At 37.8% G+C, this 13693-nt stretch overlaps 1 protein-coding gene across 1 annotated transcript in view; it reads left to right on the forward strand.

The window, feature by feature from the left end:
- Positions 1–13693, forward strand: part of EXOC2 (exocyst complex component 2) — a 396050-nt gene that overhangs the window by 60635 nt on the left and 321722 nt on the right. Inside the window, exons 4-5 of the mRNA XM_007935377.1 lie at positions 1643–1756; positions 8338–8462. Of these exons, the coding sequence (XP_007933568.1) occupies positions 1643–1756; positions 8338–8462 (239 nt within the window). The remainder of the gene's footprint in view (positions 1–1642; positions 1757–8337; positions 8463–13693) is intronic.

Genomic DNA, 13693 nt, shown 5'->3' on the forward strand with positions numbered 1-13693 from the left:
TCCCACTCAATTAGACACAAATTACAATTGAATAACCATCAAAAAACTAAAAGCACATGCACAAAAAATACACCATGTAATCATATAGGAACAGTAACCAAAAATAGAAAAAAGGGAAAAAGAAGAAGAAAAAACAAGAAAACCTGCAATATCTAGGAATAGGGCACTAAGAGAAAAAAAGTAGAGGAGAATAATGAGGGAAAAAAAATGGGAAAAATGTAAAAATAAAAACAAGGAACGGGGTTAACCACCAGAAAAAAGGGGGAAAAAACAAACAAACAAACTTAAATTAAAAAAAAAATTTCAACCAGGCACAGGGAAAAGAAAAAATTCTAAAAACTAGGACCTGTGAGGGGAATATTAAAAATAATAGTAAAAAGGACAAAAGTATTAATAATAATATTTGTTTTATAGCAGACAAATACAAGCAAACTACTCAGCAGAAAAAAGAAAGCGAAAAAGAAAAATATAAAAATAAAAAGAGAAAAAAAAAATCGGTGGAGGACAGGGCAGGGCACCCAGGTTCCGTCTGAGCACACAGACTATGATGGAGTTTCTGTGGGCCCAGAAGGTAGGTAGGAGTGGGGTATGGCCACATCTCTGTTCACCAAGCAGGTGTGGGTTATAGGAGTAACAAGAGGAATGTCGTACCTTTTCAGTCTTGCAGGTCCCGAGTGTCCTTGGGGTTGCTGGAAAGCAGACAGTGTTCTTAAGCCCCAGGAATCTGCGAGAGCGTTGTCTCTTTAAATATCCAAAGTAGTCAATTCACTTTTAAGCCTTCAAAATGGCGGTGCCCTTCTGACCAGCAGACGTCCACAGCTCAGCCTGCCTTTCTCTTCCCCTTCTCCATTTATTCCCCAGCCACTGGAGCAGTCCTCCGTGTAGACCCTGGCTAGCAGGGCTGATTTTTAGGTTAATTCTTAAGTTCTGCCAGCACTCGGGAATCTCCAAGCTGCCTGTGCCATCAGGGTCACTCAGGATCACTGCCAGATCACAGCTCCATATGTCTCCTTTTTGGTATTATCACGCAGATTTCTGCTAGTTGGGGTTTAGCCCACTTCTATATCCTTCCCTTCAAGGCTCAGGGGTCCAGGATTATCTTCTGTGTCTGTGTTAATTGGTTTCCCTTTTCTTTGTTGAAGAGGGTCTGTGCAGTCTCTCTGCGTAGTCCGCCATCTTCGACATTGAGTTTTTTAAATTTTTTTTTAAACAAATTGAAGGTTGTGGCAACTTTGCATTAAGCAGGTATATCGGCACCATTTCTCCCACAGCATGAGTTCATTTCCTGTCTCTGTGTCACATCTTGGTAGTTCTCATAATATTTCAAAGTTTTTCATAATACTATATTGCACATTTAATAGAACTGAACCCTCAATATTTGCAAAGTATATCTGTAATTTCTGTATTGTAGCCATCTTGTGATATTATATGTACAATCAAAATTTCTACAATAGGAGATCAGTCATGATGTAGGAAATACGTTTTTTACATATTTGAAAAAAGTTTACAATGCCTGGTAATGTATATGCATAATTATAATGTTTTGTGTTTATATCTCTTATACAAGATATTCTGAGATATCTTTTGACTTTATTTAGTAATAACAGTTGAATTATATTTTAAATCTTCTTTTCTCCCTTAGAAGTAAATTTCCCCAGAAGAACTTAGAAATGCTGTTCCATGGAATGAGTTCTGATTTCACAAGTGAGAATTTTTCAGCTGCCTGGTATCTTATAGAGAACCACTCAACCACCAGGTTAGTACATGTCAGACTGTCAGCAGTTCATGGTTTGACCCAGATGCTTATAGTAGGAATATACAATAACTGGTATAGGACTTGTTTAGATTTGGCTCTGCAACAGATGAGCCCCTTGACCCTGTGTGAGCCAGTGAACATTTCAGGGTATCTATTTCCTGATTTGTAAATGAGATTAGTGATTAAAGGACCTTCATTTCCTTTACAATTTTATGTTTCTCTATTTCCATTTTTTGAAAAAATTCTTTATTGTGATTTGGGTGAAAATTTACAAAGCAAATTCATTTTCTATACAGCAGTTCATACACATTTTGTCTCATGACATTGACTGCAATTCCTCGCAATGTAACAGCTCTCTTCCCACTTCCTCCTGGTAGTTACTTCTTCCCTACGTCCTTCCCTCCCATGTACTTTTGCCCCCTGAGCTGTCTCCCCGTGCAAACACTGCCCTTTTGTTCTCCCATGAGTGATTGCTCCAAGTAGGGTATTAGTGTATGTACCTGATGTAAATGTTCAGCCCATATGCCTGTTTAATTTTGGCTGGTATCCACAGGAGTGAGTTCAGTTCCAGACCTGAGTATAGCTAGGGGCCATGGTCTCAGGGATCTCACTAGGCTCTATCAGACCAATAAACTTAGTCTTTTTTTTTTTTTTTTTATGATTTTTGAGTTTTGTTCCACATTGTTCTCCCACTCTATCCAGATCTCTTGCACTGATCCCCTTCCAAGTGTTTGACAGTGGCAGCCAGTTACGATCTAGTTCTGGTCTCCTGGTCTTACAGGCTGAGGAGTGCATGGTCTACCAATCTCTTGGATTAATTGTTTCCATATGTCTTTAGTTTTCTTCATTCTTCTTTCCTCTGGACGAGCAGAGACCCGTTAAGTTGGCCACTTTTAAGATACAAGTAGCTATTCACCAAAGTTGTTGTTGTTGTTATTTGCCATCGAGTCGGCCCTGACTCATAGCGACCCCTCCTTGGGTTTCCGAGGCAGTATCACTACGGAAGTAGGATTGCCCAACCTTCCTTCTGAGGTGTGGCTGGTGGGTTTGAACCGCCAGCCTTCTGGTGAGCAGTCAAGTGCCTTAGGCACTATGCTACCAGAGCTCCTATTCACCAAAGTAGGATGTGGAATAATGTTTTTGTGTAGTATGTTATGCCAGTTGAGCTTGATGTTCCCTGTAACCATGGTCCTGAGCCCACAGGTCAAACTACTCTGGGTAGCTGGCTATGGCCAAGAAGTCATCACAAACTTGCCCCTTGTCAGCTCTACTGTATACCTGGACATTCTCACAGAGCATACAGATACACTTATAGAACATTGTCTGCCAACCTGTACATGGTCACAGGCACCCTAACCCCTGCCTAGACATACCTGATTGTTCAGCCTGTCCACCCATGTATCCACCTGTAGATCAGTGATTGCTGTCACTGACAATGTAGTACTGTATATGCAAAAGGGTTCATCATTGCTGTCTGTGCCTCCCCTGTACCTCTCTGTATCTTTGTCTTCTTCAGTGCCACTGTGTTGATCACTTGAATTGTCCTTCTCTTCATCCAAATCAATACTTGTTTCTACTGTGTATCAGTGTGACCTCCCCTCCCCTCCCACCCCTGGTAACCAGCAAAGAAAGTTTTGTTCCATATATTTCTATATTTCATTTTTGTGCAACTTATTAAAACTTTGTGGGGTTTTTTCTGGGTATCTAAACTGATACATGCTAACAGGATTTCTCCTTACTCAACTGACACAATAATTGTAAGTCCTGGTGTAAAATATAGAACAAACCACCTTCCTTGACCATTGTTGGAAAAAAAAAAAGATAAATTGGTTTGTTATTTTGTAAACACCAGGCTTAAAATTAGTCAAAAATATGCAAAGTCATACATCACATTAAAATATTTATTGTTGTCTGCTAATTAATGTTTTACTCAGTTTCTCTACAAGAGAAAGCTTATAACTTATTTGCAAGATTGGTTGAAAACAATTATATTCAATAAAGATATTTGAATATGTGAATGCTTTATTGCTTAAAGTTTATATACATGAGAATTCAACTTGTTAAAATAAAGCTTAGTGTAAATTCTTCCATACTGAATGAAAAAAAAAATCAACAACATGAAGAAAAGTTGATAATTTTAATACATAGAACAAATTTGGTCTCATAGTTTTTTAAATCAAGTATCTAAAAATGAATTCTTTGATTGTGAAACATGGTTCTAATTTTACATTATGGACTTACTTTTTCTATTATAAATCAATATTATGTCTGTTTCCTGACTCTCACTGCCAGCAAGTTGGTTCCGACTCATAGCGACCCCTCCTTGGGTTTTTGAGGTGGTGTATCTCTATGGAAATAGATTACCCAGCCTTCCTTGCAAGGAGTGGCTGGTGAGTTTAGACCCCCAGCCTTCTGGTTAGCAGTCAAATGCCATAGGCACTGTGCCACTATAGCTCCTATATATTATGTTTTATGTTCAGAATTTTTTAGATTAAATATGAGTAAACCTTCTGAAATACAGAAGCCTACTTATTTTTTCTGTATTAGGGACAGAGAGATAAAATAATGGTTTTCTCAGTTATTTAAATTAAGACTTATCCACAGATTATTGTAATTTTATTATTTATGAACTACCAGTTATCTGTCAGTTTGTCATATTGTGGTAGCTTGCATTTTGCTATGATTTTGGCAGCTGTGCTGCCAGTATTTCAAATACCAGTAATGTTACCCATGATGGACATATCAGCAGAACTTCCAGACTAACACAGACTGAGAATAATGATCTGGCAATCTACTTCTGAAAAAATTGGCCAGTGAAAAGCTCATAGATAGCAGTAGAACATTGTCTGGTATATTGCTAGAAGATGAGCACCTCTAATTAGAAGGCACTCAAAATATGACTTAGGAAGAGTTGCTTACTCAAAGTAGAGTCAAACTTAATGACATAAATGGAAAAAGCTTTCAAGATTTTCATTTGCTCATATGAATTAAAATGAGAAGAGACAGTTGGAGACATAGTATTATTAATCAGAACATGTGATATATGAAGCAAAAATCCAGGAAAATTGGAAGTAGTAAAAAATGAAATGGAACACATAAATATCTATATCCTAGGCATTAGTGAGCTGAAATGGATTGGTCATTTTGAACTTGATAATCTTATGATGTACTGTGCCAGTAATGACAAATTATGAGGAATGGTGCTACCTTCATTGTGAAAAAAAAAATCTTTTTAAGATCTGTCCTGAAGTACAGTGTTGTCATTGATAGGATAATATCCATACAAGGAAGGATAATATCTACAAGGAAGACCAGTTAATACTACTCTTATTCAAATTTACACATTATCCACTAATGCCAAAGATGAAGAAATTGAAAATTTTTACCAAATCCTGTAGTCTGAAATTGACCAGACGTGCAGTCAAGATGTATTGATTTTTTCTGGTGACTGGAATGCAAAAGTTGGAAACAAAGAAGAATCATCAATAATTGGAATATATGGCCTTGGTGATAGAAATGATGCCTGAAATTGCATGATAGAATTTTGGAAGACTAAACATGTGGACCTTGCCAGATGGAATATACAGGAATTAGATCAACTATATCTGTGGAAAGAGGCAATGGAGAAGTACAGTATCATTCGTCAAAACAATGCCAGAGGCCCACTGTGGAATAGACCATCAGTTTCTCAAAAGCAAGTTCAAACTGAAGCTAATAAAAATTTAAACAAATCCATGAGAACCAGAATATGACCTTCAGTATATCCCACCAGAATTTGAAGACCATCTCAAGAATAGATTTGACAAATAGAAACTTAGTAACTGAAGCCAGAGAAGCTGTGAGATGTCATCAGGGACATCACATATGAGATGTCATCAAGTACCTAACACATGAAGAAAGCAAAAGGTCATTTAAAAGACAGGAAAAGAATTTAAGACTTAAATGTATGTCAAAAGGACTCTAAACCTTCCTTGTGAATATAGAGTAGCTAAAGTGAGTGGATGAAATGATGAAGTAAAAGAGATGAACAGAAAATTTCAAAGGGCACCCAGAGATGACAAAGTTAATTATTAAAGTGGGATATGCAAAGACCTGGAGTTAGAAAACCAAAATGGAAGAACACACTTGGCATTTCTTGGCCTGAAAGAACTGAAGAAGAAATTCAAGGTCTCTAATTACAATACTGAAGAGTTCTGTGGGCAAAATATTCAACAATACAGGAGCCATCTAAAGAAGATGGAAGGAATGCACTGGATCAACAAAAGAATTGGTTGACTTTCAACCATTTCAGGAGGTAGCAAATGATCAAGAACTGCTGGCATTGAAGGAAGAAGTTTGAGCTTCACTGAAAGTGTTGGAAAAAAAATGTGTCCAGGAATTATGTATAATATCAAATGAGATGTTTCAATTAAGGAATGCAACACTGAAAGTGCTTACTTGTCTATGCCAAGGAATTTAGAAGACGGTTACCTGGCCAACTATTGAAAGAAACCCACATTTGTTCCCATACAGAAAAAGGGTAATCCAATAGAATGTGAAAATTATCCAACAGTATCATTAATATCACATGTAAATAAAATTATATTAAATACAATTTTAAAATGGTTGCAGCGGTACATTGACAGGGAACTGCCAGAAATTCAAGCTGGATTTAGAAGAGTATGTGCAATGATGGATATCTTTGCTGATGTCAGATGGATCTTTACTGAAAGCACAAAATACCAGAAGGATGTTTACCTGTGTTTTACTGACTATGTGAAGGCATTTGACTGTATGGGTCATAACGAATTATTGATAGCATTGTGAACAGTGGGAATTCCAGAACATTTAATTGTGCTCATGTGGAACCTGTGCATGGTCCAGGAGGCCATCATTTGAATAGAACAAGGGGACACTGCATGGTTTAAAATCAGGAAAGTGTGCGTCAGGATTTTATCCTTTTACCATACTTAACTCAATCTGTATGCTCAGCAAATAATCAGAGAAATTGGACTATATGGAGAAGAATGCAGCATCAGGATATAAAGAAGACTCATTAATTAATAACCAGTGGTACGCAGATGACACAACCTTGCTTACTGAAAGTGAAGAAGACTTGAAGCACTTACTGATGAAGGTCAAAGACTGCAGCTTTCAATATGGACTACACCTCAACATAATGAAAACAAAAATCATCACATCTGGACCAGTAAGCAAAATCATGATAAACACAGAAAAGTTTGACGTTGTCAAAGGTTCCATTTTTCTTGTTTCACAGTCAATACCCATGGAAGGAGCAGTCAAGAAAATCTGCATATCTGCTGCAAAAGACCTCTTTAAAGTGTTTAAAAGGAAAGATGTCACTTTGAGGACTAAAGTCTATCTGACCCAAGCCATGATATTTTCAGTCTCCTTTGTGCATTTGAAAGCTGGACAATGAATATAGGAGACAGAGGAAATATTGATGCTTTTGAATTATGGTGTTGGTGAAGAATATTGGGTATACCATAGACTGCCAGAAGAACAAATGTATCTGTGTTGGAAGAAGCATAGCCAGAATGTTTCCTGGAAATAAGACTAGACTGTTTCATGTACTTTGGATATGTTATCAAGAGGGACCAATCTCCAGAGAAGGATATCATGCTTGGTAAAGTAGGGGGTCAATGAAAAAGAGGAAGACCTTCAAGGAGGTAAATTTAAATTGTTGCTGCCAAGATGGTCTCAAACATAGCAATGAGTGTAAGGATGACACAGATCAAGCAGTGTTTTGTTCCCTTGTACATAGCATCGCTATGAGTTGAAAATGACTTGACAGCACCTAACAGTAACAATTATTAATGACAAGGGGCTGAGAGTTTAAGTTGTTAGGCTAGTTTTATGCCCAATTTCTATCCAAAATACTTAAATGTGTGTATGGAGATTCTGTCTCTTAAAGTACTGTCCACTATTGAAAGACCTATATTTTTCTTTTATGGTTTCGGTCAAGTAGATGATATTCAAAATCCTTTACATTAAAATTTGCAAAAATTGTTCAATGGGAAATTAATTTGTTCTGTAAACTTTGGCTGAAATCACAGTTTAAAAAGCAAAGCAAAGTGCTTTATCTGACATATCATACATAGTAAATTTGCAAAAGGCAGAACTTCTGTAAGGTGGGAACCTGTCAGAGAAGGAAAACTCAAAATATTATCCACTACTTGAGAGAAGTAGAAAAGTGTCAAAGGTGGAAAACTTGCAAGACCCAGAATAACAAGATAATTCTGTCGAATTGCAGCCGTCACAGGTTTCACTATATATTACATATATGTTATAAAAATATCTACATGTGTATTTACTTCTAAGGAGTCTGACATATTTGGAATTTCCATTTGAGGGCTACAAAAGTCTTTTATAGCTGCTGCAATTTAAGCATTCATAATACATAAAAGATTTAGATGTAAGTATTTGTGAGGTTTTTGTTTTTATCCAGTTACATATTGTTTTCGTCTGTATGTTTCTTAATGTAGGTTTAAGTAGTCCTAGTATTTTATACTTAATTTATCTTGTTTATTTTCTGGTTGTTAGAGAAGTCTTAGACTTTTGGTTCTTTCATTTTATTTCAGTTTCGAACAGCTCAAAATGGCAGTCAATAATCTGAAGAAACAGGCTAACAAGAAGAATGAAGGCAGTCTGGCATATGTGAAAGGAGGTCTTAGTACTTTCTTTGAAGCACAGGATGCCCTCTCAGGTAAAGTGATACCCCAAGTCATCTGCTGGGATCTTCCATAATGGAAATGTGACACTGTGTTTGCAGAGTATTTATAGGGTGTGATAGTAGTTCTGTATTTATAAAAGTAGAGTTCTAAAATGCACCATAAATATTTGTTGCAGACTAGGCTGGGGTTCCTTTGAAGGCTTGGTACTTTAGATATTTGTCTGTGAGACTTTTGTTGACCCATATTGCATGTGTGAAATGGGAGACTACTTTGCCTTTCCATAATACCTAATCTCTAGGATAGATAAGAAATTAAATCCCATTGAGTAAAACTCTAGAATTAAAAAAAAAAAAAATTTCTTTTATAGCCGTCATTACCATATACATATAACTAAGGCTATAAATGTGACCCAATGTGTATTCAGTTTTGAAAGAACTGTTGATGATATCCCCAGTCCCCAACATGCATATGCAAAGTTAACTGTCATTGTCTGTACCATTACCTTTATGTGCAAGGGAAATTCTTTAAAGAGAAATATCATATTTATAGATATTTCAGTGAAAGATATTAATTAGCTTCTTTTAAAATTACCTTTAATAAAAATTAAATTATCTGTCATGTAAAAAGTAAAATAGATTAACAAAAGTTAATCCAATTCTTTTTAAAGCTAAGATATGTAAAATATATACTTTCAACACTAACTGCCATACCTTCTCTAAAAAAGGAAAGCCTTATTTATTTTTTTAAAATTAATTTGTATTCTTTAAGTACAAATGTCTTTTCATTGCATTTAACAATCCCTCCTCTCGTGTGTCAACACACATAATTGACTTCTGACAAGCTGTTGTGCTTTTTTTTCTTTTAGGTTTTATTGTGATTTGGGTGAAAGTTTACAGAGCAAATCAGTTTTTCATTCAATAATTCACACACATTTTGCTTCATCTCAGTGTAGCATTGTTGTTGTTGTTATGTGCTGTCGAGTTGGCCCTGACATAGCGACCCCTCCTTGGGTTGCCGAGGCAGTAGTACTAGGAAAGTAGATTGCCCAACCTTTCTTCTGAGGAGTGGCTGGTGGGTTTGAACCTTCTGCCTCCTGGTTAGCAGTCAAGTGCCTTAGGCACTATGCTACCAGAGCTCCCTCAATGTAGCATTACCCATCTCATATCATACCTGTTTGTTATTTCCATTTTTCCTTGTCTGCTAACCTTTCATAACTTTTGAAATTTGTCCTTAGGAAAACGCTACCCATTTGATCTCGAATGGTTGGTTGTTCCAAGGAGTGTGTACTTTCCTAGAGTTATTGTTCACCTTATAGACCTAACTATTATTTGAATATTGAGCTGAATATTGAGCTGAATGAGTTCAGTTCCAGGTCTGAAGGGTAACCAAAGGTCATAGTCTCAAGGGTTCCACCAGTCTGTGAGACAAGTAAGCCTGGCCTTTTTTATGATTCTGAGTTTTGTTCCACATTTTTCTCCCATTCTATGCAAGACTCTCTAATGTGATCCCTTTCAGAGCAGTTGGTAGTGGTAGCCATACCACCGCCTATTTCATTTGGTCTCAGGGTCATGGAGGTTGAGGTTTGTGAAGGCCATTAGTCCTTTGGACTAATGGTTTCCGTGTAGCTTTTATTTTCTTCATTCTTCTTTTCTCCAGATGATGAGAAACACATAGTTGCACCTTAGATGGCTACTTGCAAGCAAGTTTTTAAGACCCCAGTTGCTACTTACCAAAGTAGGATGTAGAACATTGTCTTTGTGGACTATATTATGCCAGTTGACCTTGATGTCCCCTGAGACTATTGCCCTGAATACCTGGGCCCAGTGACTCCCTCCCTTAGGGTTTTTGATTATGACTAGGAAGTTTTCATAACTTTGCCCCCTGTATGTTCTACTATATTCATAGATATATTTGTTTCATATGTAAATACATACATAGAATTATCCTCTGTCAGACCTATACATATGGTGGATATAATCCCATTCTCCTTGTCACATCTGTTTTACCTGCATCTCTGTCTTTGTATCCACTCTTAGATTGTTGATTATTGTTATTACTGTTATTGCAGGACTGTGTATGAATTAGTGTTAACCTCTGTTGCCTTTAATTCTTATACTTCTCCCCCAGTTTTTCTTCCTTTTAATCATTTTGACCGCTTCCTTATTGCCTCATTTTGTTCTCTCCTAACCCAAGTTAAGGAACTCTGGTGACAGAGTGGTTAAACCATTAGGCTGGTAACCAAAAGATTGGTGATTTGAACCCACCAGCTGCTGAACAGGAGAAAGATGAGGCAGTCTGTTTCCTTAAAGAATTATGGCTTTGTAAACCCTGTGGGGGCAATTCTGCTCTGTCAAAATGGATTGTTATGAGTTGGAATTGACCTGGTGGCAGTGGGTTGGGTTTGGTTTGGGTTCACCCAAAGCAGTAAGTGTCTGCACTCTGGTTAGTGGTTTTCCTTTCAAGTTATCAAGAGTTAATCTTGTTGTTGTGTTGTTAGGTGCCATTGAGGCATCTTCAACTCATAGCGACTCTATGTACAACAGAATGAGATATTGCCAGTCCTGTGCCACCCTCACAATCCTTGCTATACCCGAGCCAATTGTTGTAGCCGCTGTGTCAATCCATCTTGTTGAGGGCCTTCCCCTTTTTTTGTACTTTACCAAGTACTATATCTTTCTCCAGGGAATGGTTCCTTCTGACAACATGACCAAAGTAGGTGAGACGAAGTCTGGCCATTATTGCTTCTAAGGAGCATTCCAGCTGCACTTCTCCCAGGACAGATTTGTTCGTTGTTTTGGCAGTTGGTGGTATTTTCAGTATTCTTCATCAACATTACAACTCAAAAGCATCAACTCTTCGTCGGTCTTCCATATTTATTGTTTAGCTCTCACAAGCATATGAAGTGATTGAAAATACCGTGGCTTGGGTTAGGGTCACTTTAGTCTTCAAAGACACATCTTTGCTCTTTAGCACTTGAAAGAGGTCTTTTACAGCAGATTTGCCCAATGCAATATGTTGTCTGATGTCTTGACTGCTCCTTCCATTGGTGTTGATTGTAGAACCAAGTAATATGAAGTCTTTGACAACTTCAGTTTTTCTCCGTTTATCGTGATGCTGCTTATTCGTACATTTGTGAGGATTTTTGTTTCTTTATATTGAGATGTGTACTACAGACTATAGTCTTCAGTCTTCATCAGTAAGTGCTTCAAGTCATCCTCACTTTCAGCAAGCAAAGAAAGTTGTGTCATCTGCCTGTCACAGGTTGTTAATGAGCCTTCTTCCAATCCTGATGCCACATTCTTCTTCATATAGTCCAGCTTCTCGGATAATTTGCTCAGCATACAGATTGAATAAGTATGGGGAAAGGATACAACCCTGACTCACTCCTTCCTGATTTTAAACCATGTAGTATCCCCTTGTTTTATTTGAACAACAGCCTCCTGGTCTATGTACAGGTTCCTCATGAGCACAATTAAGTGTTCTGGAATTCCCATTCTTTTCAGTATATCCATAATTTGTTATTATCCGTACAATCTAATTCGTTATGATTCACACAATTGAATGCTTTTGGATAGTAAGTAAAACACAAGTAAACATCTTCTGGTATTTGCTCTCAGCCAAGATCCATCTGACATCAGCGATGATATCTTCATTCCACGTCTTCTTCTGAATCCACCTTGTATTTCTGGAAGTTCTCTGTCAGTATAATGCTGCAACCATTTTTGAATTATTTTCAGTAAGCTTTTATATGCGTTGTGATGTTAATGATATTGTTTGATAATTTCCACATTCTGTGGGATCACCTTTCTTTGGAATGGGTACAAATATAGATCTTTTCCAGTCAGTTGGCCAGGTAGCTGTCTTCAAAATCTGTTGGCATAGCTGAGTGAGTGCCCCCAGCGTGGCATCTGTTTGTTGAAACATCTCATTGGGTGTTCGGTCAATTTCTGGAGCCTTGTTTTTCACCAGTTCCTTCAGTGCAGCTTTGACTTCTTCCTTCAGTACCATTAGTTCTTGATCATTTACCACCTCTTGAAATAGATGAACATTGACCAGTTCTTTTTGGTAGTGCCTCTCTGTATTCGTTTCATCTTCTTTTTTATTTTAATTACTATTTTTATTTTAAGAGCTTGTTTTACATTCAATGTCACGCATACATTTAGTTTCATTCCACTTTCGCCATGTCCATCCTTAACCCAGTCTCCTCCCCTCCCTAACCTGCAACCCTCCTCGAGTGCCCCTCATAATTATGCACGCATGTTTGTCCTGCATCTCCTCAGTTTGAATGTTGGTCCTCTGGAGTCCCATCGTCTGTTGCTATAAGGGATGTATTACTATTGAGTGTGTGGGTGCAGCATCCTGGCTTGAGTGGTCTGCATGTACATCTTGTTAACTGTTGGGCTGAGAACTCACCCCTGGGGGTGCATTTTATTCCAGGCGCCGAATGTATTTCAGGGCCATAGTATTGGGAGTCTCACCAGGTTTCATCTGACCAGTAATTTTGGTCATTATTGAGTTTTTGGATTTTTTTCCACATTTTCCCTCCCACTCTATTCAAGATCTCCAGATTTGATCCTTTCCTGAGTGGTTGGCATTGGTAGCCGGGCACCATCTAGTTCTTTTGGTCTCATAGTAGTATAAGCTGCAGATCGGATGGTGTACCATTTGCTAGGACTAATTGTTTCCAGGAATTTTTGGTTTTCTTCATTCTTCTTTGCTCTGGATGAGGAAAGAACCATCGTTGCATCTAGAGGGCAGTTTGTGAGCTTTTAAGATCCCAGTTGTTACTTGCCATAGTAGGAGGTGGAACAATGTTTTGTGTAGTATGTTATGCCAGTTGAGCTTGATATCCTCTGCGACTATGGTCCCGAGCCCACAGGTTCAACTACTTGGCCCCTCTGGGTAGCTGGCTGTGAGCAAGCAGTGAGTACAGTCTTGCCCCTTCTGCTCCACTGTGTACCTGGGAATTCTGATCATACACATAAAGTTATAGGACCATTGTCTGCCAACCCTATACATATTTTTGGGTACACTCCCCACTTCATAGACATAGCTAATAGTTCAGCCAGTCTACCATCTATCCACGCATATACCCATGTTTGCCTTCACTGACAATGCAGTAATATATGTGTAAAAGGGTTCATCTTTATTGTCTGTACTTCCCACGTACCTCTCTATGTCTTTCTCTTCCTCAGTGCCACTCTATTGATCACTCACATTTGGTACATTGCCCTTCTCTTCACCCAAATCAATACTTATCTCT

The sequence above is a fragment of the Orycteropus afer genome, unplaced genomic scaffold, assembly GCF_000298275.1.
Source record: "Orycteropus afer afer isolate SDZICR_OR568_19922 unplaced genomic scaffold, OryAfe1.0 scaffold00027, whole genome shotgun sequence".
In the NCBI taxonomy this organism is placed as follows: domain Eukaryota; kingdom Metazoa; phylum Chordata; class Mammalia; order Tubulidentata; family Orycteropodidae; genus Orycteropus; species Orycteropus afer.